Raw genomic sequence first — 26,765 nt, forward strand, 5'->3', positions numbered from 1 at the left:
TGTCCAACGTGGATTTCTATATGCATACATAATCATGACAACCATAAAAATCACAGAGACGTACAATGAAACAATACACAAGCACAGCAACATACAAGTAAAATAATAAAAAAAGATAAGAATAAAATAATGCTGGTAATATAGTCGGCTAGGGTGACAGTTATCTAGACTACCTGGATAACTTTAGACCTGCACTGAACCCTAACCAGACTTATCTGGATACACTTATCTGGTGTGTTGAGTATCAGCACTACCTGGCTAAGTTTAAGCCTGCCCTTGGAAGGCCCCCTCATTGTCGAGCCAATACAGTACAGTGCTTCCGACGGACTCGCCATTGGACGCGCGTTTTCCCTTACCCCTTATTCAGTAAGGGGCCGAAAACGCGTGTCCAACCCGCCGAACCAAATAGCGCCCTCAACATGCAAATGCATGTTGATGGCCCTATTAGGTATTCCTGCGCAATTCAGAAAACAAAATGTGCAGCCAAGCCACACATTTTGCTTTCAGAAATTAGCGCCTACCCAAAGGTAGGCGCTAATTTCTTCTGTCACCGGGAAAGTGCACAGAAAAGCAGTTTTTACTGCGTTTCTGTGCAACCTCCGACTTAATATCATGGAGATATTAAGTCAGAGGTCCCGAAGGATAAAAAAAGTAAAAAAAGAAAAAAAGAAAAAGTCAGCCCGCGGCTGTCGGGTCGAAAACCGGATGCTCAATTTTGCCGGCGTCCGGTTTCCGAGTCCGTGGCTGTCAGCGGTCTCGAGAAACGACGCCGGCAAAATTGAGCGTAGGCTGTCAAACCCGCTGACAGCCGCCGCTCCGGGCCAAAAGGAGGCGCTAGGGACGCACTAGTGTCCCTAGCGCCTCCTTTTGCCTGTTTCTACCGCCGGGCCTCATTTAAATACTGAATCGCGTGCACAGGCGCTCTCCCGCGGACTTTACTGAATCGGCCCGTGTGTCTTTTTTTTTATCCAGGTAATGATTAATCCAGCTGAAACTTATCTGGTCAGCTAGGGGCAGAGGGGAAAGAATATTTAAAATCCCAGGTGTGTCCGGCTAAGTCCTGAACTCAGCCAGACAAATCTTTTTTTTTTTTATGTGAACTTCTCAGCAGTTAGATTTAGGACCTAAGAGTGATAACATTTCCTCCTTGGGGGGGATCTGGCCAGCTAACTCCTCGGTGAGCCAGCTAGACTGCTTTGAATATTGGTCCTATAAAGGCGGTCTAATTGGCAGTCCTCATGATTAGCATAATTAGACCTCAGCCCCTTGTTTAATTAATGACTCTGGGAATGTTTCCATGCCTTTGTTTTTTGGCTTCCTCCTGCCATTTGTCTCTGGACAGGGCTTAGGGCTGAAGGAGTAGACAAAAGGCACTGCTGCTAAACAATGAGGGGCTTGTGCCCAGAGCTGCTGCCTCAGTGCTATTTCCAGGTCACCGACTTTATCCTCGTTATGTTTCAGGGTCGAATGTGCCAGGGCAGGCGATTTATGGGTTTCATATGAAAAGGAGAAGCAGCGAGAGTGAGGCAGACAGAGAGAGAGAGAGAGAGAGAGAGAAGAGAAAGAAACAAGAAAGAAAACCATTGGAAATAACTAGAAAATGTGGACAGACCCTTCCTCCCTCAAAGTTTAGCTGCGAGCAGTTTATGATCCGGGTTCACATTACTGGTACAGCGGAGGATCTTCGTCTGATTTCAGCCTCCCATCGATGAACAAATTGTACGCCGACCAAATAGTTACCAGGTGAGGGGGGTTTACATCATGCAGCTACATTTAACTCGCATAATTTCCTTCCTCAAATGAACCTGAGACCGATTGTAGACTGAGAAAATGCACAGCCCTTGTACATCATAAAAAGAATTTAAAGCTGGTTTGACACTGGATTTGAGCTACATTTGGGAAGGGCAATTTAGCAGTACAGTTCTAGGAGTTGTACTGCTCCTGGAGCAAAGGAGGTTTTTCTCAGACTGTGCTACACAGAATATGATTGCAAATAAGAATTGCATGGCCTATTTAGTTTGATCTCCTTCCTGCTGCGATATTACAGATGTCCCTTGATCTCTGGCTTTGTCCTCACTTCCTCATCCTTCAGGTTCCTTTGTGCTTTTCCTGTGCTCTCACAGAGGATCCTTAGTGGCGTGAAAGTCAAAGATCAAATCAGATCTGCAGCACTGGGTCAACATGAGAATTTTCCAATGATATTATCATTAAACGTTTGATAGGATACAAGTCCCTATATTTCAGAAGTGTGGAAAGTTCAAGAGAAAGGCATGGAACTTTTGTGGATTAAATAGGGATTAAACATTCAGCCACTAATGATAACTATGATTAATTAGAGTTAATGAGACTGATGATCACTTTCATCTGCACAGATCTTTCCTTTTGAACAGAATTCCAGCAATAGAAGCACAGATGCAACCATCTCCTGGCTGCATAGCCTGGAACACGGCATGGCTGCTTCTGCTCTCAAAGAGGAAGGGGAAATCTGATTATAATGTTTACCCTTATTATAGATGGCTATGATGAGATGCAGATAGCTGTAACCACTTGGGCAAGGCTACCTAAATAGTGGAAGAGCCAGGATTAGATTGTACTTTAATCGTCCTGGGATTAAGCCTGTTAGTTCCAGCTGTTGGCGGATGTGGAACACTGCATTGTTATGCTGCTGTCTGCTCTTCCACTGAAAGCAGAAAATGTTTCCCAAACTAGTAAGTTTCTTGTTGAATGAAATTGCTTTAGTGAAACATTTTGGGGTAGATTTTAAAAAGGAGCGTGCGGGGGTTCATATGTGCGCACTACCCGGCGCGCACACATGTATACCCGATTTTATAACATGCGAGCACATGTTATAAAATCTGGGGTCAGGCGAGCAAGGGGGTGCACATTTGTGCACGCCGAGCCCGCTCCGAGCCACACTGCCTTCCCCAGTTCCCTCCCAGGCCACTCCAAAATCGGAGCGGCCTCAGAGGGAACTTCCCTACACCCCCACCCCACCCCACCTTCCCTTCCCTTTCCCCTACCTCCCCCACCCTTTCCTCCCTACCTTTTTGGTCATCTTTTTTTTTTGTTTCTAAACTTACTTCAGCCCTGGGGCTGAAGTAAGTTGCGCACGCTGGCTGACTGCCGGCGCGTGATCCCAAGCACAGTGGCAAATGGCCGCTTTGCCTGGAGCCTCAGGCCCCGCCCCTTTTTGCAAGCCCCGGGACTTACACGCGTCCCGGGACTTTAGGCCCGGCGCACGCAAGCCCATTTACGCGAGTAACCTTTTTAAAATCTGGCCCTTTATGAACTCTATATTAGGGATTTCAAATTTGCACTATTTATTATTACAATGTTTGTATTTTCTATATTTATTTTTAAATGTCAGTTTTTCTTTTACAATGTTGTTATATTTAAGTGATCAAGAAATTTGTGAAAATAAATAATTAAAAGTGTAATTGGATACCCATGTGCTAGTATGGATAAAAATCCCCCAGGCTGATTTTCTTCCACAATCTGCCCCGGCAGTGAGTGAGGTAATCAGGGGACCAATGTAATAGCAGCGCTAAGCCTACCGTGGGTTTTTACCCACATTTTAGCATGGATTTTTCAGCGCTAACATAGCTCTGATATGCAAAAAGGGCTTTCGTGCTGAAAAAAAGCTGCACTAAAAAACCCGCGGCAAGCTTAACGTGGGTACATGCAGATTGCAGGTTAATACCCTAATTAGCTATTACCCTGCAATGCAAGGAGGCGAGCTAGTGGGGAATCTGTCTAGCACGTCTCCTACTACCATGAGGGCGATGCAATGCAGTGCGCCCAGCCGAGCGCACTGTTTAACCCGCTGTTGGACGCGGAGTGAATGAGTTAGCGCTCGTCACATGCAAAAAAATAAATGTGTGTCTCAGACGCACATTTCTCGCTCAGCTATTAGCTGAGCGCACTGAAAAAAAGTACAGAAAAGCAGAAAAAACAGCTTTCCTGTACTTTTTTATAAGTAAAAAAAAAGAAAAAAAATCTCTGCTGGCCGCTTTGAAGACTGACGCCGAGATGCTTGGCGTCGGTTTTCATAACCGGCCAGCTGCAGTAATGAAAATCGACGCCGATAAACTCGGCATCGGTGTTCATAACCGGCTGACTGCAGATATGAAAACCGATGCCAAGTTTATCGGCATCGGTGTTTATAACCGGCAGACCTCCGGTAACCGCGGGGTCGCGTTAGCAAGGAGGCGCTAAGGGCAACCCTAGCGCCTCCTTGCTAGCGCGACCCCCTAATTTGCGTATTGCATGGCGCCTCCCCTTGCAGGCGGTACCCATATTTTGGAATTCGCTACATCAGGAGCTAAGGATGACAGAATGCACCTAAGACATTTAAAAGTTTGTTAAAGACCTTTTTGTTCAGACAAGCCTTTTCCTGAAGTTCAGACTGGTTTCGGTTTGAATTAAAGGGGAAGGGAGGGGAAGGTGGGGGGGGGGGGGGAGCGGAAGAAAGGTTCACTCCGAGGGAACGGGGAAAGTGGGGAAAGCCATCGGGGCTCCCCCTAGGGCTCGGCGCACGCAAGGTGCACAAGTGTTCACCCCCTTGCATGCGCCGACCCTGGATTTTATAACATGAGCGCGGCACTCTTTCATAACAAACCTCAATACCAGTAAATACACTTAAAAACCTTATGCTTACTACAAACCTCACACATCTCTCACCCCCTTCCCACCTCTGTCTCTCCCGTCCCAGAGAACCATAAGGAAAACACTCCCCACCCATCAAGCCAGCAAACCTTTTCTTCCCAGGATATCTCACAAGTGAAAAAATGGGAATGTTGAAGGCCTATAAGGCCTAACAGTTTAGCATATCCCCATCCCCCTTCAGGCCCTATGTTTTCCCATTTGCAATTACGCACAGATATAAAAGTCTTAACAAGCTACCATTATACCAGGTGGCATCTTGAATTCAAATAAAAAGAAACAATAGTGCTAACACTTTTAACTGGCAACATCTCTCCCCTTGCTCAGCATAATCAAAATAGCGATAAAAGGAGAGAAAGAGAGAAAAAATGAAAAAAAAAAAAAAAGTCTTTCCAATCCGATTGGATCTTCCATTGAACAAGTGACAGAGATACTAAACTCTCTATCCCAAAAAATAATTTCAGAAGAGTATGTAAAAATCCAGTCTTAACAGGCATTCAGACTCACAGAATTTCAAGTGGTCCACCACCAGCCTCCAACTGCACTGCTTGACTCGGCTTTCCATCCTCAAAGAGCATTGGGGAGTCATCAGTGGATCTCACAGCTTTACTCACACTAATGCCCGGATAAAATGGATAGCTCACATAATTTCAGGATCAAAACTTCCTACCCTTCTACAAAGGGACTCAGAACAGGTTAGAAAGAAAGCTTTAGCATGAGCTGGAGAAGAGAAAGCTTTCCATGCTTCCTTAATGTAAATGGAAAATGGCCAAAACGTAAATGTCTTTCGTGCAGTACTCACTTAATTTCCACATATGCAGCCCTCTTGCACATAGCTTCCATACTATAATCAGGAAAGAGATATGCACGATGATCTTTAGAGTGCAAACATTCCAGTTCTCTCCTCACCACCCATTCTTTTGTCTGGTAAAAATGGAACTTTGTTAACACAGCACGAGGCCTGCTACCAGTACTCCAAGATGCCCCTGGTATTTTGTGCACATGATCCATCAAAAATTCTGGGGTACACTCTTCCAGTTTCAGTACCTCCTATAAAATATTTCCTCACAAATGAAAAGATATTGTCACCTTCTTCTCTCTCGGGGAGGGTCGCACATTGCCCCACTGCAACCTATCTTTGAGGTCCACGACCTTCCCTTTTAAATCAAGTACCTGCTTCTGAAGCTGTACCAGATAGTTGGCAGCACCAGATTCCCAATCTTCAAGGTCCAAAATTCTACACTAGAGCTCTTTGACCCATGGGGAGTGGTTATCTAACTTTTCATTAGATTCAGACTCAAGGTCTTTAAGGACTGGAGTCTTTAGAAAGATTGTTTCTTAAGGCTCATAAAAACTTGCATAGCTTGCGGGTCTGGATCCTTGGACAGTTGCAGCCTAATTCTCACCATGTTATCTGCATGTGGGAATTAGCTTCTCCTGATTCCTGATAATAATGTGATCAGCATTGCCTGGCATGACAATGTTTCCTCATTTTTTCCATCATACAAAGTGCTTGGTTATTTCGGAGCCCTTCCCTTGATCTATACCCACTTTTTTGAGGGATGTATCTAAGGATTATAAATGTCCCCTTGAAAAAAGTTGGAAGGAGTAAAGAGTTGCTGTGCTGGTGGTCATTGCCTCTCCCCAAGAGGCGTAACCAGTAGGTTGACTTTGTTGCTGTATAGTCTGGACTGACCAAGAGAAGATTTTTGGCTGTTGGAAGAGTTTTCGTACTTTTCTGGAAGTAAACCAGTTCCCGAAGGAAGAGAAACCTTCAGTGTCTGGAAGGGCTGGATTCTCCATCTCTTTTGCATTTGTTTTTAGTCAATAGGATATTCCCTTCTATCCCATGACTTTTTAATTTCTTCAGAAGTCTTTCAGACAGACCTTATCAAATCTGAATACACTATTGCAGCCAGCTCACTCATGGCCACATGTTTATTTGCATCTTTAAATAATTCGAGTAGATTAGTAAGAAATCACTTCCCTTTGCTTAATCCATGCTGGCTCTTTTCCATGAAGCCATGTTAATCCATATGCCCAGTAATTCTGTTCTTGACAATTGTTTCCCTCACTTTGCCCAGCACTGATGTTGAGCTCACTGATCTGTAGAACCACTTCTCACGTTAATGCTCTCTTTGCTTGACTGCTATTGTGCTGTGTATGTTTTGTCCTCTAAAGCTGCCATGGGCTCCCGGCACTTCCCAGCACGCACGGTGCTTTTTGAGAAGGAGCAGAGTGGCGCGACATATCGGGTGCCAGCGTTACTTTACATCCCAACCTGCAAGATGCTGCTGGCTTTTGCTGAGCAAAGAATGGATACAGATGATGCCCATGCCAACCTTCTAGTGCTGCGCAGGGGTGTTTTTTACAGAAGCTACCTGGAGGTGAGTCTGAGAAAACAATATGCAAAGGTAACCGGAGAAAGAAAGTGTGTGAAAGGAACCCTTGGGAAATGTCTTTTCACACTGAATCATACAACCTGTAACAGAGGACTCGGCACAAATATAATGCCAATAAATATTCAAATAATTTTATTGAAAAATTTTTTCTTTTTTTAATTAGGACCAACATGTGCTAAAGAACATCACATATTAAAACTATCATCGACGCATCATCATTCTATCACCATACATCCCATACATTCATACACCCATACCCATAACACCCTAAAATTATACCAATGACTCTTAAATATACCAATACCATACAATGTTGACAAGCCCAACATATAGCTTTTTAGTGATATAAATTATATAAGATGTTATAACGTGGCTGCAATAGCCTACATACAAAATAATATTGATTATACAATCATATGCTATATGTCAATATATATTATCATTGTTATATAACCAACAGGACACCTGTTTCGCCCAAACTTAGGGCTTCCTCAGGGAGAAAAATATATATTGTTAAATCCGCAGTCTGTGCTGTCATCACTTAATTGACACTTGCTTGATGTGAAAACTGTATAGCATTGATAACGCCTCATCACAAAGTTATCAATTGCACATGTGCCCGGTCTCTATACCATTCCAATAACTTTATTTATATGCATGATCTTTATCAATTTAAAAAACTTCCAGGAATCCACAAAAAACCTTTCGGGTAACTCCACTGAATCGCCAGTCATAGATAAAATCAGCCACGATTGTTATCTTCGAACTTCATGAATTATCCTCCAGTGTCATCATAAGCCGAAACGCCATGGGTAAGAAGATGTTCTAATACTTATTTCTTCCTGAAAAGCATGATTTCATCTCTGAGCAAAAGAGCGCTATCCTTAGCAGGCCCCCACCAGTGGAACATGCTCCCCCCAAATCTAAGACTTGAACCCAATCATCAAGAGTTCAAAAAAAGACTAAAGACTCTTCTTTTCCAACAAGCCTTCCCAGACTCACAATCCTACCAAGACGGAAAGTCTTCCCAAATAAGAAGTATCCCCTAATTATGGTCACCTTACCAAGTCCTACCTTCAGGTCTCTGCAACTGGACAACAATCTTTGAGCTCTAAAAATTAATCTTATTATTTATATTTTCCTCTGCAATTGGACTACAATTTCTAAGTTCAAAAATTCATTTTATCTTATTATTTATATTTGGCATGGTTAATATGTCACTATATCCAAGTTAAATAGTTAAATTATACAGATTATATTACATAATTTTATTAATTACAATGTTAAACTATACTATATTATTTATTATCATTATGTTAAATTGTCATCCAGTTATATTGTTCCATATGTGCCACTGTTCTATGTAAAGCCCCTTATCTCTGTTGGGCAGTTTATCGTTATATGTAAATCGGAGTGATTTGTAGTCTCTATAAGAACCTCGGTATATAAAAATTAAAAATAAATAAATAAATAAATATAAATAAAGTTATTGGAATGGTATAGAGACCGGGCACATGTGCAATTGATAACTTTGTGATGAGGCGTTATCAATGCTATACAGTTTTCGCATCAAGCAAGTGTCAATTAAGTGATGACAGCACAGACTGCGGATTTAACAATATATATTTTTCTCCCTGAGGAAGCCCTAGGTTTGGGCGAAACAGGTGTCCTGTTGGTTATATAACAATGATAATATATATTGACATATAGCATATGATTGTATAATCAATATTATTTTGTATGTAGGCTATTGCAGCCACGTTATAACATCTTATATAATTTATATCACTAAAAAGCTATATGTTGGGCTTGACAACATTGTATGGTATTGGTATATTTAAGAGTCATTGGTATAATTTTAGGGTGTTATGGGTATGGGTGTATGAATGTATGGGATGTATGGTGATAGAATGATGATGCGTCGATGATAGTTTTAATATGTGATGTTCTTTAGCACATGTTGGTCCTAATTAAAAAAAGAAAAAATTTTTCAATAAAATTATTTGAATATTTATTGGCATTATATTTGTGCCGAGTCCTCTGTTACAGGTTGCATGGTTGTAATTAATAACAGAGGTATACGTACTTTATATTATTACCTGAATAGGTTTTCACACTGAATAACATTTGAGCTGTCCCCCCCTCCACATACACTGAACACTTGAACAGTACTATCTGTTGATATGTGGCGAGCCCCCACAGGAAGCTGCAGGGTCTATAGCAATACCCACAACAGTTCTGCCGATGTCTGTGGAACCACATGCAGCACCACCCAGGAGTGTGGCCTGTATAGTGATGGATCCTCTTTCTGTGAACAGACTTCTTAGGGGAACTGACTTTGTGAACTAACAAACACACTGATGTAAAACAACACTTTTTTATTGTTACAGGAAATCAGGACCGCATTAAGAAGCTGTGTATAAAAGATTTACAATATAAAAATGCAAACATCCAAAATCAGTACAAACAATTTATCCATGGATATTGTATATCTTTATATTTACTGGTTCCAATGCCTGGTGTTATTCTGTCCTCATTGCAGGTTTCCTATGTGCAGCTATACAGATAGCTTAACTCAGTCTTTACTTCACAGACAGAGGAGACTGCTCCTTCAACTTCAAATTGTATTAAAAAGTAAAATAGGTAAACAGAGTCTTATTGTGAATAGACAGGAGAAAACAGCAACCAAAGAAGTCTGGGTCACAGAAAATAAAGACAGGTAAAAAGTGGATTGTTCTCAGGGCTAGAGCAGGTCAGCTACTAAAGCACACAGGTCAAGCTTTGCTGATTGGCTGTTATGGTTTCGCCTGTTTCACAGGCTCTCCTTGCCCTGGTTCAGCCTGTTATACAACCTTCCTTCCATCAGGGGTCCTCAGTGAGCCTCACATCTAACCTTGTAAGCTCCTCCTCTCTGCTGACATCATACCCAAGCTCCAGCCCCATTTAACCCTGCCTTGCCAGAACCCCAATGCCTCTTCATGAATTCACCCTTGGCTCTTTGACCTGGCCTCTCTTACCTTCTCCATGCCTTCTCTTACCTTATACTTTGTCTTGTGGCCTATCTAGGTCTCGCCTTGTCTTGTAGCCTCCATGCCTTCTGTTATCTTGTACCTTTTCTTGTAGCCTGTCTAGACCTCTTCTTGCCTTGTGGCCTCTGGTCCTTCAGTTACCTTGCACCTTGCTCTGTAGCCTACTTAGGCCTTACCTTGTGGCCTCCTGGCCTGCTCCTACTTTGTACCTTGCTCTGTGGCCTCCTGGCCTGCTCTTACCTTAGACCTTGCTCTGTGGCCCCCCAGGCCTTATGCTTAGTGGCCAAAGGGCCTTCTGTACTGCTGCCTTCGGACCTTAGAGTTCTCTGTTCTGTGTTGTCTTTGTCCAGCCCTGCCCTTTTCTTGGCTTATTGTGCCCTGCGCAGTCCAGTACCTACTCTCCAGTCCCAGTCCTTGCTCAGTGTCCTATCCAAGCATGTATGCGTATCCAGTTCCAGCCTGAGCCTGTCCAGCCTTATTCGGCCTGCCTAGCCTACACCATGATGTTCTGTTGCTGGAGCCAAGTAATACCGGCCCCCAGATCCCAAGGGCTCAACCTGCGGGGGAGGGGGTTGGCTAGGTAGAAGATAAACCCCAGTCCAGGCCTGCGAATCTGAGGGGGTGTTTCCCGACCCCAGCCAGCATGACACTGGAAACAGGAAAAATCTCCCAGGTTTCCTTACACACAGTCCTAGAGTCCAAGGTTTATGTTCAAATAATAAAAAAATGTTTACTTAAGCATAAAAAATGATAAACCGTTGTGATGGCGAAACCGGACAGTATATAAAACTTGATAGATAAATAAATAAATAAATAAATAAATAAATAAATGAAATATCCAAGTTATGATTCCAAAAATCCTAAGTAAGAGGAGTAAAATACAAATCAAGAAAAAATAGGTTTCTCTGTCCATAATGCCTCTTTTGATGACCCTCCTGTTCTCAACTATGTCCTGGTCCAAAATGCCTTCCCCAATAAGGGTAGGTAAGTTCTCATCTAGTTCCAACATGAACATACCTGGGAACTCTCCGGATTTGGCCTGGAGACTCTGGGATTCTGAACGAATTGCCAGGTATCCGGGCCAATGCCCAAAAAACTCTGGGTGCCCTGCTGCAGAAGGCCTGAAGAAAAAAATGTCTGAAGCAGTGCGGGCCCGTAGGAGGAGGAGCATCAGGAGCCAAGCTGCAGGAGGGGGCCATGCAACAGGAGCTAATGAGCAAGACATAACCCCTCTCTCACAGGGATCAAGGAACTGCAGATGCTGGAAGAGCAGCAAGCAGCAGCGTTGGGCCGTGCAGGGAAATTGAAACAAGGACAGAATGGGCCCGAAGCTGCAGAAGGAGGAGGAAGAGAAGTGCTTATTCCATGGGCCTGGGAAAATGAGGATCGAGGTGAGAAGAAAGACTGAGAGTGCACGTGTTTGCGTAAGAGGGCAAGAAGTGAATGAGTGTATGTGTGTGGAAAAGGAAGAGGAGTGAGGGCGCATATGTGTGCAGAAGAAGGAGAGATGCAAATGCATATATATGTGTGTGGAAGAGAGAGAGAAGTGAGTGTATGTGAAAAAAGGAGGGGAGTGAGTCTGCATGTTTGTGGAAAAGGGAGAGGAATGAGTGTATGTGTGCGGGAGAGTGCATGTATGTGTATGAGTGAACATGTGAGTGTGCTAGTGTGTGTGAGAGAGAGAGAGTTTGTGCGCATGCTTCTACTGCGCTCTCTCCCCACTCCACGCGACAATCTCAGGGTGACAGTACATCAAAAAGTCCCAGGTATGAACATGTACCTGGGTAATGCAAAAACTTTCCCCATCTTCCAAAAATAGACCTACTTTCTAAAAGACTTCTCAAGTTACTCAAAACTTCAATCTGTATTCCATCTTGCTATTAACGGGACACAAGATAAAAAAGCAGGGATCCAGCCCTTTCTTCCAGGGGGTCCTCCCTTGCAGTCAAGAGCTGATCCAAATATCCAAAAATCTTATTTCAAAATCCTCAGAACTCTTAGTTTCCAAAAACCTCTTCACTTGACAAGGCCTTTTCAAAGTCTTCTCCTACAAAACACTCCTCTACAATGCGAGACCCAGAGATGATCGCCTTCCCTCTTCAATGTCTTCTAACCCTCTTCTAATCGTGTGCCACCAATTTTCTTCAACATCTCCTTCCTGCTGAATACTGCACATGCTCAGCGGCTATTTATACCACTGAGACCCATCCCAAAAAGAAGATGGCCAAAAAGCTGGGTGTCAAGGTCAGTGAGCCCTTTGGACTGAGGCGTGATTGATGCAGCCTAGCAGGCAAACTCACTAGGCCCATTCAGTCAGTAGGTGGACACACTAAGGGATTGGGTCTGGATTTCTCCGCAGGTTGAGCCCTTGGGTTCAGGGGCCGGCAGGTTAAGTGAAGGACCTCCGGGAACAGGTCAATGGTCAGGGCAGGCAGCATGCAGGCAGAGTTGAAAAACAGGCAGAGGTCGAGGCAGGCAGCATTCAGGCAGAGTCAGATAACAGGCCAATGTCAAGCAGGAGAGGTCAGTCTGAAAGGAAGCAGGGGTCAAGGCAAGGAGAAGAAGCAGACAAGAGCAGGGCAAGGGCAGGAGCAGGGGACAAGAGCACAGGAGGCACACACAGAATCAGGAATAAGACACACACAGGATCAGGAATGAGGCACAAACTGGATCAGGAATAATGGAATAGCAACACGCACTGCAGAGTAGAAGGACCTTTTGTTGAGGCACTGGCTAGTTAAAAGGAACTTCCTTATATACTCATTCAGGATGTGATATCATCAGCCAGTGCCTCAGAAAGTCCCAGCTGGAGGACCTGTAAAAGGAATTTAGAGCTACAGGAAGTTTAGCCATAATCTTTGGACACAGCACGATGCTGGAGGTGCTTCAAATTAGAGGTCAGGGGCGTTACACTGGGGAGGTGCAAGATATGCAAAATGACTTTATGAAACATCCCAAGATGACCACTGGGAAAAATATTTGTGTGCATTCTAATCCCTACTACAAATGTCTGACGAGATCCTCAGTTTTGCCCCTGACAGCTCTGTCCTTTATAAACATGTCAATTGTGACTTCAACTGGTCTGAGTGCCCCTCTTGTTACTGTGAAAAGTTTTCACTAGGCCTTGCCCCTCAAGTGATGCTGATGTGTCAGTGAGTTAGGGAGGAATACCACTCTACATAGGGGTTGCAAAGTTGTATAAAACTCCTGCATCCACGTGAAGTAGGAGGGAATTAAGGAGAGAGGATTCCAAGATCTGGAATCCTCTCTCCTTAATTCCATGGGCATAGCGCCACCTTTTACGGTGGCGCTATGCCCATGATAGTGTGCAGCACGGCTGCACTGCGGCAGGTGAAACCGCACCACTGTGGTGCAGCCGGCTGCAGGCTGTCGCCTGACTGCCCCTCTTTACCGCTGCGTTCATCATTTTGCAAGGAATGACGAATCCTGGCCTAAGTTGGCATTTTGTTAAAGAGGAGATACCTCTCAGTGTGCCCCTCACCTGTGAGTATCTGCCTCCAGGTTTGGAGAAGAGAATTTTGTAAGAATTTTGGAGTTTTTGTTCTACTTTTCGAAGGTTGAGGGAGCACCTGGCATTGGAGTAAGGTCAACCCTGGCTCTGGTGACCAGGGGCAGGACAATCTGTTGCATCCTGTTCACAGTGAAGAAAGGAGTATTCATACCTCTATTTATTAAGAAATATTCTGGCAAAAGGGTTACAAAAATGCATAACTTTGTAATAAATTGATTTGGAGAGACATATAGTGAAATAGGGGTTGAATGAAAGACAATAAAAGAAAGACATAAGATCATAGTAATCAAATATTTTCTCATTCTATACCAAATGGAAAAATCCTTGATAAATCAAGTTGAAAGGAAAAGAAGGAAAGAGAAAAGAGGGAAGGGAAAGAAAAAGAGGATGAAACATGAGAAAATAGGCAGGAAGAGGAAACAGAGTTGTGGAAGACTAAGGAAAGGGAAGAGATTTGACTGTTTTCACAAATGCTCTACCTCTGTGCTTTTATCTCTTGCTAGTGGGAAGACATGAGAATCCTGGATACTGCAGCCCTCAAGTACCATCGCTCCATGAACCCCTGCCCTCTTTACGATGAATTCACTGGCACAGTTTTCCTCTTCTTCATCACTGTTCTGGGCAAAGTAACAGAATCATACCAGATCATCACTGGTCAGAATCATGCTCGCTTTTGCTATGTGTCCAGCTCGGACCAGGGCCATAGCTGGAGTACTATAACTGACCTAACAAAGCAGGTGATTGGCAGCACCATCAAAGGTATAAATCACACCTTGAACCTGGAAGATGTAGTAGGCCAGATTGACAAACTAAAGAGTAGCAAATCACTTGGACCGGATGGTAGGCATTCTAGGGTTCTGAAGGAACTCAAAAATGAAATTTCAGATCTATTAGTTAAAATTTGTAACCTATCATTAAAATCATCCATTGTACCTGAAGACTGTAGGGTGGCCAATGTAACCTCGATATTTAAAAAGGGTTCCAGGGGCAATATGGGAAACTACAGACCAGAGAGCCTGACTTCAGTGCTGGGAAAAATAGCGCAAACTATTCTAAAGATCAAAATCACAGAGCATATAGAAAGACATGGTTTAATGGAACACAGTCAACATGGATTTATCCAAGGGTAGTCTTGCTCACAAATCTGCTTCATTTCACTGCAAGCTACCAGGGAGGGGAGCGGCTGGATTAAGGAACAGAGGACTGCTCTCTGCTGAATGAGATTCAGCACAACTGGAAGGCAGCACAACTGGAAGGCAGCAAATAAGAGTTCTCAACTATACAGATTTTTTCTGGACTATACAGATTTTTGGGGTACTGTACACAGAAAGGAGTGAGGGCTAAAATATTCAGAAATGTCCTGATTCTTAGTCCTCCAGCTGTAGCTTAGTATCTGATCCTCCACTTCAACTATACTACACAATGTGCACTTTTGTAATTGCTCCATATTCAATAAGTGTTGGGATACATTTATTTTGTGTCACATAGATTTCAGTCCCCTCAATTTAATCTGAGGCCTAAACATTTTACAAAACAGTAGTTTGACCCCTGGCCTAGTAAAAGCAAAACGTTTTCAAAGTAATAAAGATCCAGAATTAGTGGTCATAAAATATGACTCCAAAGGGGTAGACTCAGGAGCAACATCAGAAAAGATTTTTTCACAGAAAGGCCGGTAGATGTATGGAACAACCTCCCAGTGGAAGTGATAGAGGCAAATACAATAACAGTTCAAGAAAATATGGGACTGGGGCAGGAAGTAAACTATGCAGTCTAGTTGGATCCTTATCTGCTATTAAATTCTATGTTTTTTGAGGGGTTTTTTTTCATGAGTGGCAGTAAGTTGCATGTGAGAAAACCCCTTTAGCGAAGCTATTAAACAGCATCTCCAAAGGTTCAGAGATTCAACAGGTGAAATTTAGCAACCTTAACAGCAAACCTTCATCCAGCCTGCCGAGCTCAGAGTTTTGCAGCCCCAGGCACAGAAAGAGAGATTTAAAAAACCCGAACAGAATAATAGCAAACTGATCCTTCGTGTAACCTGGTAGCTATCAGGGGCCTGAGACCAATTCCAAAGTTCTTTTCCTTAGAGAGTAAACATATATTTCAAGACCCTACTAACAGAGACAACACAGTTCAATCTCTACTTTACAAAAACTAAGCCTCCCTTCTTGAGCTCACTAAGGTGTTTCTTTTCTTCCAAATTACAGCTAAGGTTTAAGAACTTTAAACAAAATCTGCAGGCATTATATACGCCATCCAAATCAATAAGCAGAAAAACGTCCATACAAGTCACTCTTACAGATGATTATCCAACATTAAAGTTGTTTCTACTTAGCCTTGAAAAGCTATGCAAACTCTAAATAAATTAATAGGAGCCTTCTACTTGCCCTTAGCATGCCAGCTTTTTCCAATCCAAGATGGATTATATTGATCAAGCTGCCACTGTCTCAGTTGTTTCCAAGAAGCCTTCTCTCGCCGGCTAAAGGAAACTATCTAGAGATCCAAGATCCGGCCTGACCCAAAGTCTGGGCCTGGGCTAGCCCTAAGCCTAACACTGGATTCCATCGACAAGGTCTAGGCCTGGCACCGGGGCCTAGCCTAAGGCCAGGTCCTATTACTGAGATCCTGGATTGACACTGGGGCCAAAGCAAAGGCTCAGACCAGGATGATCTGAACTAGGCCTTCAGCCAACTTCTTTCTTTGTCCGTTAAATAAAAATGATGCCATCCACACGAAGGACATACTGAGGTGATGCCACTGTGGTTCCTTCCTCTCAAGTGGACAGTGCCATTTTTATGTATGTCCTGGACCTCAGCAACAGGACCTGGTGTTGGGCTTGTGCCTTGGCGAGGGGACCTGGCATCAGGTCTGGGCCTAGTCCTAGGCTAAAGCCTGGGTCTCTGCAATGGGACCCAGACTCAGGCTGGGCCTCAACTTTGGGCTTTGGCCTTAGAGAATAGACCAGGCCAAGAGCTGGTCCTGTTGGAGGTCTATTATTTTAGAAAACTACACAAATGGGAAAAAAAACCAAAAATTTTGGGATATTTTTGTCTGAGGATATTTTCAATTAATTTCATTTGTAAGAAACCAAAAATGTCCCTATGCATCACATTTTACTTATTTATTTAAAATAAATGCACATCCTTAAAGACCAGAGTTATCTGGATATGTTATCCAGTTTCATGGACCATATGCAAGTTCCTTTTGCAGCACACCCATCTTATCTCTTCCACTAGGAGGCTGTTCCATGCATCTTACCAGTCTTTCCATAAAGAATTTTTTTCTGATGTTGCTCTTGAATCTACCACTTTGGAGCCTCATCATATCACCAGTAGTTCTAGAAATTCTTTACTCAGAAAAAGGTTTGTTTTACCAGGCCAAGAACTAAATGACTGTTTGTAAAATGTTTAGGCCTCGAATAACACCAAATAAATATATCCAACACATATTGAATATAGAGAGCTACCAAAGCACACACTATATTATATAGTTGCAAGGGAGGATTCATATGCAAATCTGTAGCTGGAGAACTACAGTCAGGACATTTCTGAATATTTTAGCCCTCCCAATTTTTTTCTGTACAGTACCCCAAACTTCTGTTCAAACCAGAAAAAAAAATCAGAATAGTTGGCAACTCTAGGTATAAGGTATTAGCAGCAGCTCCATTCCTACACCTGTGAAAGAGATTTTCAGACATAAGGCACATGTATTGTAATTGTTGGATGGAGATAGAGTTAATTCTAACAATTTATAATGGGAGTTTCTATATTTTGCGCGATATGTTCACAGAGCATACGTCTATAAATCAAACCAATTTTTGGATATAATATTATCCCTTTGGTCTCTGTCTTCAAAAATTGATTCTGGGCCTATTGCTTTCGTAGATATGTAATGATTGTCTCCCTCCTTGGTGCCTTCCCATAGATGTCTCTAAGACAGAGCTTTCCAAAGTGTGTGTCGCGACACTTTAGTGTGTCGCGCAAGCCCGGTGCACGTGACACACCGGCAAGTGGGAGCCAATGCGGACGCCGGTGGACCTCATCCCACTGGCGGCTGAGCAGTGAAGTTTCGCTGGGCTGGGCTGTGTGCCAGAGACACACAGCAGGAAGATCGGCAGGGCCGTGGTGGGGCTCACGTCACCACGGCCCGAAGAAAAAGGGCATGTCTAAACGTGCAGGTGCTCCGCCTCCTTCCTGCCCACGCGGCCCCGGAAGAAAAATGTTGCCAGAGCCGCACGGGCAGGAAGGAGGTGGAGCGTCAGCCACGTGCAGAAGAGGAGCAGCGGGCTGAGAGGAGGAGGAGGCCCGGTAGCAGGGTCCCCACCGCGGATCGGCCCGCGAAGAAGAGGGACGCCGCTGCCGTGGATCAGCCCGCGAAGAAGAGGACCGCTGCAGAGCCCATCCTGCAGCGACCTGTGAAGAGGAGCCCAGAGGTAAGAGAGAGGCTGAGGGCCCGTAGAGTGCGTGTATGAGATGAGTTGAGAGATTGTGTGCGTGATTGAGATGAGTTGAGAGATTGTGTGTGGGAGTGAGGACCTGAATGTTTGCAGAGACAGCATGTGAGAGCCTCTGTGTGTGTGAGAGAGACAGCATGTGACAGTGGGAGTCTGTACTTGAGCAAGACAGCATGTGGGAGTGAGAGAGAGCCTGGGTGTGTGAGAGTCAGACAGCATGTGCAAGAGAGAGACTGTGTATGAATGATTGTATGAGAGACAGCATGTGAGAGCCTGTGTGTGTGTGTGTGTATGTGAGAGAGAGAGAGAAAGCATGTGAGAATGAGAACCTGACTGTATGTTTGAGGGAAGAAGATAGATGGAGAGAAAAGAAATAGAAAAAAAAGACAATATGAAAGGAATTGGCAAAAAAATAAGAAAGGGGAGGTTGAACAAAAATGCCTGTGACCAACCGATAGAAAACTAAGATCAGACAGCAAAGGTTAAAAAAAAAAAAAATTACTTTTTACTGATTGGCACATGTAATCTTTGGTAATGTGCAAGAGTAGCACTTTCTCTATGCGGATCTCACAATGTACGAGATCAACATGGAGGAAGTGGAAACCCACGGGGCCTACACAGAGGAGGCAGCAGAATGGGCTTCAATGCCAATAGCAGCAATCAGCGCCTCCCAAATAGCCATGCGGCATCAGTGACAGTGGCAGCAGAGGAATGAGAGAGGCTCTGAGGTTGCTGGCAAAAGAAAGAGAGGGGGTCTGCCTTTAGTGTGCATGTGTATGAATGGGAGACTGCCTGGGGGTGTATGTGTGTGAATGCATGGGTGCCTGCCTGAGGGTGTGTCTGTGTATGAGAATGTATGGGTGTCTTCCTGGGCTTTGTATGTGTGAGAATAGGTGCCTGCCTGTGTGTGGTGTGTGTGTGTGTGTGTGAGAATGAATTGGTGCCTGCCTGGGGGTCTGTGTGTGTGAGAATGAATTGGTGCCTGCCTGGGGGTCTGTTTGTGTGAGAATGAATGTGTGCATGCCTGGGGGATGGTGAGGGAGTGGTGTGAAAATGAATGGGAGCCTGCCTGGGGGTCAGTTTCAGTATGTGAGAATGACTGGGAGCTTGCCTGGGTGTGTGTGTTTGTGTGAGAATGATTGGGAACTTGCCTGGGTGTGTGTGTTTGTGTGTATGTGAGGGAGCTAGAGAGAGTGAGAGCATGAGTGTGTATGAGAAAATCCAGGGGAGTAAGAGTTTGTGTGGGGGGTGTGTGTGGAGGGGGAGAGAGTATCTTAGAGCCTGAGAGTGTATCAGTGTCTGTGAGAGTGAGAGGTTATGGTGGGTATAAGAGCATGAATGTGTATGTATGTGACAGTGTATGTGTGAGAGAGAATGGACATGTGAGTATGTGTGAGAGAGAGAGAGAGGATAACCTCCTAATCCTTGACAATATCAGGGTGACTGGAAATCAAGAGCTCCCACGTATGGACAGCAGGGGCTTTTTAAAATCCTTATTAGTTTTAATTATTGGGTGTTATTTAATATATGTGCTGTTTTTAAATATTTTATTGGTATTTGGGAAATTGTAAAAAATGTATATGATTTTAATTAATAGAAATTCTATTTATCAGTAGTTTTAAAATATTCTTTTATTAGTATGGTTTTACTTTTATAACTGATGCTTTATGTTTCTTGGTTTTATTTGTTTTATGAGGAATGGTGGTTCTGTTTTTCCATTGTTAATACACAGAGTCTGGCTTCTTGGGGTTTCCATTTCAGTTTTTGTCTAATTTGTGCTCCTTTATTTTGTATTCTGTATTTGGTGAGGGTCTGTCTCTGCTCTGTGTGTGTGACCATGATGAGAGATTCCGCCAGCATAGGGATCTATAGCAATCTGGTTTGTTTTGTTTCCTCAGTAGGTGGTGTATTGGTATTCTAGGACCCAGTGTAATATTTACCTTTGCTTTGTCACAGGTAGGGTTATTGTTGTTTGAGACCTTGGTGTTATTACTGTTGTGTTACAATGGGATTGCAGTATAGATTTTGAGTGTCTTTTTTGCAAGGCTTTGTGTTAGTTCACAATGTGCCTGGCAGTGGAAGGTGTTTGTGCTGCTGTTACTGTGAGGTGACACCAGAATTTGAAAATATCTTTTAGTATGATGAGCTGTAAGGGAAACATCCAAGCTCCATTGTTTGGGAGAATTTCAGTGGATGCAGAGAGTTACAGAACTGGAGGTGTAGGATTTATATTGACATTCTGTCGCTTCCTATAAATTCCAGTCTTCACTCTCATAGCCATATAGAATTAGTAGAATTAGTTGAATGAGGCTATCAAATAATTATATAGTGTGAAAATGGCCAGCTTTTTAAAATTACGCAGACGACCCTTTGGACTTTCTTATTAACACCAAATATTCAAAATCTGTGTTCATCTCATCAAGCTCATATATCTCATTAAAGAGGTAAATTGAATAACACAATAACTTTGTTTTATTATTGTTATTCATAAATTAGAACAATAACATTAATCTTGGAATATTATATATTTTTAATATAAATGATAGGTTGTGTCATGAAACATTTTATTATGTATATATTTAAGGAAACATACATAAATTGTCGAAATACATTTCGTTCGTTTAACCTTTAACCTCTGGTTTGCTGGTAGACTGAATTATTGTGTCCCGAAATTATGTTTGTCTAAAAAGTGTGTCACCAACATGAAAAGTTTGGAAAGCTCTGCTCTAAGAGAACATATCAGATCACATCATACAACAGTTCATCATTAGTGACACAACGTGCAGAAGAACTCTCAAAGTAGTGCACCAAAATATTAAGCATCAAAGTTCTGATTTAAGGATGGGGCCTAAAGACTGCCAGCTAGTTTGCCCACGCAATTTTCTGGAAAGGAAAGGATCAAACAAGTTGTAGGTGTTTCTTTTCATTGGACTAACTTAATACAAGCACAGCACCACTACTGAGTTTACAGGCTGGGCCATCTTATCTTGAAACTTAAGAAAGTAGCAGATGGTGGCAGAGGGTCTGGTCATGTGTTTGGGAGTCAGGCTTTCAGATGAAGACTCAATGAGCCCTGTTGATTATCACCTGGTGTATATCCAATCAGCTTGCATGATCATTGAAGAAGCTTTGACAACATTTTATTATATCTAGGTTTTCAATTTTTTTTTTAATCAGGGATACAAGAGACTAATATTGTTTTGTTTGAGCCTATTTTCTTGATCTTCCCTTCATTTTTTAAATATATCATTCTCTTGATCAAACTCAGTCACTTCTCCTACAAGCTGTATTGTCGTGTCTTTATGTTTTCTCACTCTCTTATTGGGCTAGGAAATATGGAGTCAATATTCAAAGCTTTTCTGCAAGTAGCTTTGAGTTAGGCACGCAAAAAACAAGCTTTGAATATTTTCCCCACTGGTTGCATACATTTTTCTGCACAAACAGGGGTATCAATGGAGGGATTTCCAGGTAGAGGGCTTAATTTTACCCAGTGAGCGCTCATATTCGGTACTGTCCAAGTAAAGTTACGCACACAAGTCTGGTCAGAAAAATCAGAGTCCTAACTTTACCCAGATAAAGTTATGCATGTAACTTTAGCTAAGTATATTCGGGAGAAGATCTGTGTGCACAAGCCCCATCGATTATCTGCTACTAATTATATGCATATCTTTATCCGGATAACTTACCCACTCACTGATTCTCTTAATATTGTCTTCATGGACATCAATTCCAGCCAGTTGGTTAGTAATATCACTGAGATTTTTTTTTTAATTTAGGAATTTCTAGCTTCTCTTTGATAGAGTTAATTTCTTTGAAGAAGAAACCATGTTTATCATCTGAGATTTCAGCCATTTCTTGGGGAGAAGTCTAGCACAGAAGCAAATTAAATTACTTCTTCTACTAGTAGAAGGCTGCACGTGTGTGATAAAGGACTTATTTGTGCTGATGGCAAGTTCACAAATTAGAGCTTAATCTCTTAAAAAATCTCATGAATTGATTAAAAAAGTAACATGAAAGGCAAATATCTCAGAAAGTTTTCCATTTATATAGCAAAAGTGCTCACATTTATTGGCTGACTTAGGATCTGATTTATTGTACAAAGCTTTATTCCCATATTATTATTATTATTATTATTAATAACATCTATTGTTATATGTTTTTACCACCAATGATGTCGAAAGTGTGATATAACAATATCAATAAATCCCATCAAAATACAAATCATTCAATATATTCTAAAATCATAACCATATCATAAAACTTTCTCATCCAACATCCAAATATAGTACTGATCATAACATACATTTTAGACTCAAAATTCATATCCTTTAAAATCCCCATCCTTACCATCTCTCTGACATCCTTAGAAGGTGCACTTTCCAAACTAATCAAATGCATTTAGTAAGGCTTTTCCCCCTTAGATAGAATGGGAGAAAATCATACTAAATCAGGTGTTTAGTAACTTCATCATCTCAACTCAAGCAATGTTACTACAAACTGGACTTTGATAACTCTCTAGGAAGCGTCTTTCTAACAATAGCATATCTTTTTTCTTTTAAATTTGCAGATTGGGCAACTTTTGCCCTAGGCCCTGGGCATGGAATTCAGCTTCAGTCAGGCCGCCTCCTGGTGCCAGCCTATGCCTATTATATCAACTGCAAGGAATGCTTTGGAAAAATCTGCAAGACTACACCTCATGCTTTTACCTTCTATAGTGACGACCATGGAAAAAGCTGGAAATGTGGGGAATTTGTCCCTAATCTAGAGACAGTAGAATGCCAGGTATCATCTGTATATGAAGAAGATGGAACCAGTATCTTATACTGCAATGCCAGGAGCTCACTTGGTTTCAGAGTCCAGGCTCTGAGCTCTGATGGTGGAGCAGTATTTCATTCAGGGCAACTAGTCCAGAAACTGGTAGAACCCTTGCATGGATGCCATGGCAGTATCATTGGATTTCCAGCTCCTCTTGAATTTAACACCAGCCTACTTCCTCAACAAACAAAATCTTATGCCCATCCATGGTTTGTCAGCTACCAAAAAGGCTCAGAATGCTTTAGCAAAGTTGACAGACTTCAGAATATTCCTTGGGGTTGCTTTAAAAAGGTTGATGACAATACATCTGTCACATCTTTGAGCAGCAGATCTCAGAGAGGCTGGCAATGGCAGGAAAGATTTAAAGAGTCAGGTCCTTCCAATCTCCAAGGAAGTAATGCTAATGACTATTTACCTTTGGCTAAGCCTTCTAAATCTCAGGTAGAATTGAAATCTGGATGTGTCTTGCATTTTCAAACACCAACTTGGATGTTGTATGCTCACCCAACCAGTTCCATTTCTCGAGTGAATTTGGGAGTTTACCTCAGTACATTCCCCAGGGATGCAGACAGTTGGTCAGAGCCATGGGTCATTTATGAAGGACCTAGTGCGTACTCTGACCTGGCATACATTGAATTGCCATCTTCTGAGTCTACGGCTATAGGAATGCCAGCCACAGTTTTTGTGTGTCTTTATGAAAATGGTATCCGATCCCCTTATGAGCAGATATCTTGTAGCATATTTACTTTACATGAGGTGATCCAGAACATTCCTGCAAATTGCATCTCAAACTGCAAGAAGCTTCCATCAATACATAAGATGAGCTGCATCACCTCTTGAGGTTTCAGATTCATTGGTTGGGTACCAAAAGAAATGCAGTAACAATATTGCTTTTACTAGTCTCTCCTGATAAAGCTCCTTTAAATATATTTTCTTGTTTCAAATAAACCTTTATAGCAAAACACAATTACAAATCAGAGACAGAAGGAAAAGGAGCACAACTTATGAAGAAGTAGTCATTAGGGCTTAGAACAGGGGTAGGAAACTCTAGTCCTGGAGTATCACAAATAGGTCTGGTGTTCACGAACATGTATGAGATGCAAATCTATCTCATGTATAGTCATTGGGGATATTCTGAAAACCAGACCTGTTTGTGGCACTCCAGGGCCAGAATTGCCTGCCCCATGTAGGAGCTTTGGAGTTGATGTTCAGAAGTTTTGTCTGGATAATTTTGGGAGTTAGCTTGACAAACCTCGCTGTTTGAAATTTCTCCTCTTCTCCCTTCCCTCCAACACTGACTGACTAAATTTTGTGTAGGAAAATCATAGCCCACATATAATTTAGCAAAACAAACTGTGGGGGGATTTCCGAGGGCATGATTAAAGTTTGGCTGTTTAGCAATGAAATTCCATTTTGACTGGCCAAAGTTATCAGGATAACTCTAAACAGCCAAATAGCAAAGCTCAAGTTAGCTGGACAACATGTCTGGTTAACCTTAGACTGGATATTCAAAGCCAATTTATTCTGGCTGAATAACTAGATAAAGTAAATTGGACAAGGTTGTCTAGTTTACTTTAGTTGGCCCGGCCAGCTGAATATTGGCCTCATTGTGATAGTGGAGAAAAGCAAACAAGAGCAGATAATTTATTCCACCTGGAGAGGCAAATAATAAAATGAACAGGCACAATTTGAATGGCGAATGTTCTAAGATTTTGAATAGAGAGGGTATGGTGTTTTATCTGAGTTTTGAGGCCAGGATAACTAGCATAAGGCGGAAAACAAATGCCATCTGTTAACAGAAAACCATCCATGGAAGCATATTGAAGATAACGGATGGGGAAATTGAGTAGATCAATAGATGAAGTAGGCTGCTAAGTTAGGAATGAGCTGGATATGAGCTAGATGGAGTCCATCAAGCACTGCACAAAAGGTACCATGTCTGGAGAGAATAGGAAACGTTCAACTGATGAGTTGGCCCATGACCAATCCCAGGAATGTTGCTGAGAGTAGGCGGGAGATGCTGTAATCAGCCACCTAACATGTCCTCAGAGCCCTATTAATTACTAATGTAAAGTGACCCTTAAAGTCTGCCCCTTACAAGTATGGCAGCAGTGGCCTCCATAGACCTAGTTGCCAGTATGATTTCATCAGGGTTAGTGGGCCAGGAAATAATTTAGAGAACTTAATCCCTGCATACACCCAAACAAAATCCACATTATGTTTCTGGGATGAGTTCTTTGCCAATAGCAGCTCTAACTTTTTGCTACTCCCAATATAAAAGAATAAGTTTAAGCAAGTCACTGCATGCAAACTAATAAGCAGGCATTTATTAGTTGTCACCAGCATTTCTGCTCCATGGCACCTTTATAAAAGCATTGCCATGCCTTGATACAGGTTCTACAAAAAGAAACTATGGCATGTAATAAATGTCTTTTTATTATTAGCTTGAATAAAGTGCCTGCCTTTAAGCTTATTCTTCAATGACACTTAAGCTATTTGCACTAAACCCAAACTAATACATTCTGTCATCACACTTCCACATAACACAAGCAACTATCCTTTTTTTTTTCATTTTCTTTTACATATTTTCATGATTACTGTGCATTAATTTGCTTAAATACTAATAAAAGTTTAATTTTTAAAAAAGGATAAAAAGTCAGGAATACATGTCAAAAAAAACTCTCTCGCAAATGACTTTGACAATGTCAGAATTAAATACCAAGACAAGAAATGTGGACTATGATGGAGAGAGAAAAATAAAACAGTGAGACTTCCCAGGCAGCTCAAAAATAGGATGCCCTATTCATAGGTTTACTTGTAAATATTTTTTTAAAGAAGTTTTCATATAATTATTTTACAAGTCTCAAGATCATACACTAAGTGAAAAAACTAACATCCAATGGTACAGCTGCCAGAGGAGTAGTCTCGTTAGTCTGAAGTAACTAAAACAACAAAGAGTGGTAGCACCTTATAGACTAACAGATTTATTGAGGCAAAAGCTTTCAAGAACAAGGGTCCACTTTGCCAGAAACATGAAGCGTAATGGAGGTGGTCGGCATATATACAAGTTGATGAGTGTCGTTGTAGGTTGATGAGTGTTAGGGAGGTTTGGCACTTCCCAGTGGGAGGTGCTGTAGTTAGTAAAACTATTGGGCCCACTTGAGAGAGTTCCAGAGAAAGGATGAGGTACAAGATCCAGAGAGAGGAGACAGCCTAAGCACAGGGCTGAAGGAGTGAGAGTATCTCTTTGCACTTAAGTGGGTCTTTCCCCCTGCACTGGGAAAAGACCAAGAAGAGAATCAGAAGAAAAGAAGCCTTTCCAGGAAAAGTGCTGGAGCCCAAGTTTGGGTTGTTCAGGATTCCTTGGAAGAGGAGAAGCCTTGAGGCTCGGCAGCTAGAATTCCCGACAGGTTTCCAGAGTGAAAGAGGAGACTGAGAGAAGACAAGTAGAGAGAACTTTGCCCTTGGGGAGGTTTCACCAGAAAGAAGAAGCTGCTCCACAGAGGATGAGTTTTGGAGGTGTCCCTGCCTGATAAAAAGATCAGCAAGAAGCTCCAAGTGGCTGTTAAGAAAACAGAAAGAGTGACCCCTCTCAAACAGGGAGGAGGGTGAAAGCCCCAACAGCTTACTTGGAGAAGAAAGGCGAGAGACTGAGATTTACTTTGGTACAATTTGGATTTTGTTGCAGTGTGCTGCCCTCGCCTTTGGGTTCCAGTTATTTTTTGGGCTTTATTTTACCTGCCATCAGTGCCAATAAAATATATATATTTTTAACAACATATGTGGAGTTAGTGTAGTGATTTTATTTTTTCCTTTTTGAGTAACTTGGCTCCATGGTGAGACCACACCTTGAACACTGTGTACAATTCTGG

At 42.3% G+C, this 26,765-nt stretch overlaps 1 protein-coding gene across 2 annotated transcripts; it reads left to right on the plus strand.

The window, feature by feature from the left end:
* Positions 1 to 1,562: 1,562 nt before the first annotated feature.
* On the plus strand, positions 1,563 to 26,765 carry NEU4 (neuraminidase 4). Of its 2 annotated transcripts, XM_029617185.1 has the most exons (4): positions 1,563 to 1,743; positions 6,844 to 7,049; positions 14,129 to 14,384; positions 22,646 to 26,765. In XM_029617185.1, exons 2-4 carry the CDS (start codon positions 6,849 to 6,851, stop codon positions 23,731 to 23,733), a joined length of 1,545 nt encoding a protein of 514 aa, XP_029473045.1. In that variant the 5' UTR covers positions 1,563 to 1,743; positions 6,844 to 6,848; the 3' UTR covers positions 23,734 to 26,765. The 2 variants fall into 2 exon arrangements, with proteins under 2 accessions (XP_029473045.1, XP_029473046.1); XM_029617186.1 differs by lacking the exon at positions 6,844 to 7,049.

This window comes from Rhinatrema bivittatum, chromosome 9 (genome assembly GCF_901001135.1).
Source record: "Rhinatrema bivittatum chromosome 9, aRhiBiv1.1, whole genome shotgun sequence".
In the NCBI taxonomy this organism is placed as follows: domain Eukaryota; kingdom Metazoa; phylum Chordata; class Amphibia; order Gymnophiona; family Rhinatrematidae; genus Rhinatrema; species Rhinatrema bivittatum.

Excerpts from the sequence above, each read along its gene's own strand:
- NEU4 (XM_029617185.1), top strand. The coding sequence starts at position 6,849 with ATGGGCTCCCGGCACTTCCCAGCACGCACGGTGCTTTTTGAGAAGGAG. Across the intron at positions 7,050-14,128 it reads TTTACAGAAGCTACCTGGAG|TGGGAAGACATGAGAATCCT; the intron begins GTGAGTCTGAGA and ends ATCTCTTGCTAG. Across the intron at positions 14,385-22,645 it reads GATTGGCAGCACCATCAAAG|ATTGGGCAACTTTTGCCCTA; the intron begins GTATAAATCACA and ends TTAAATTTGCAG.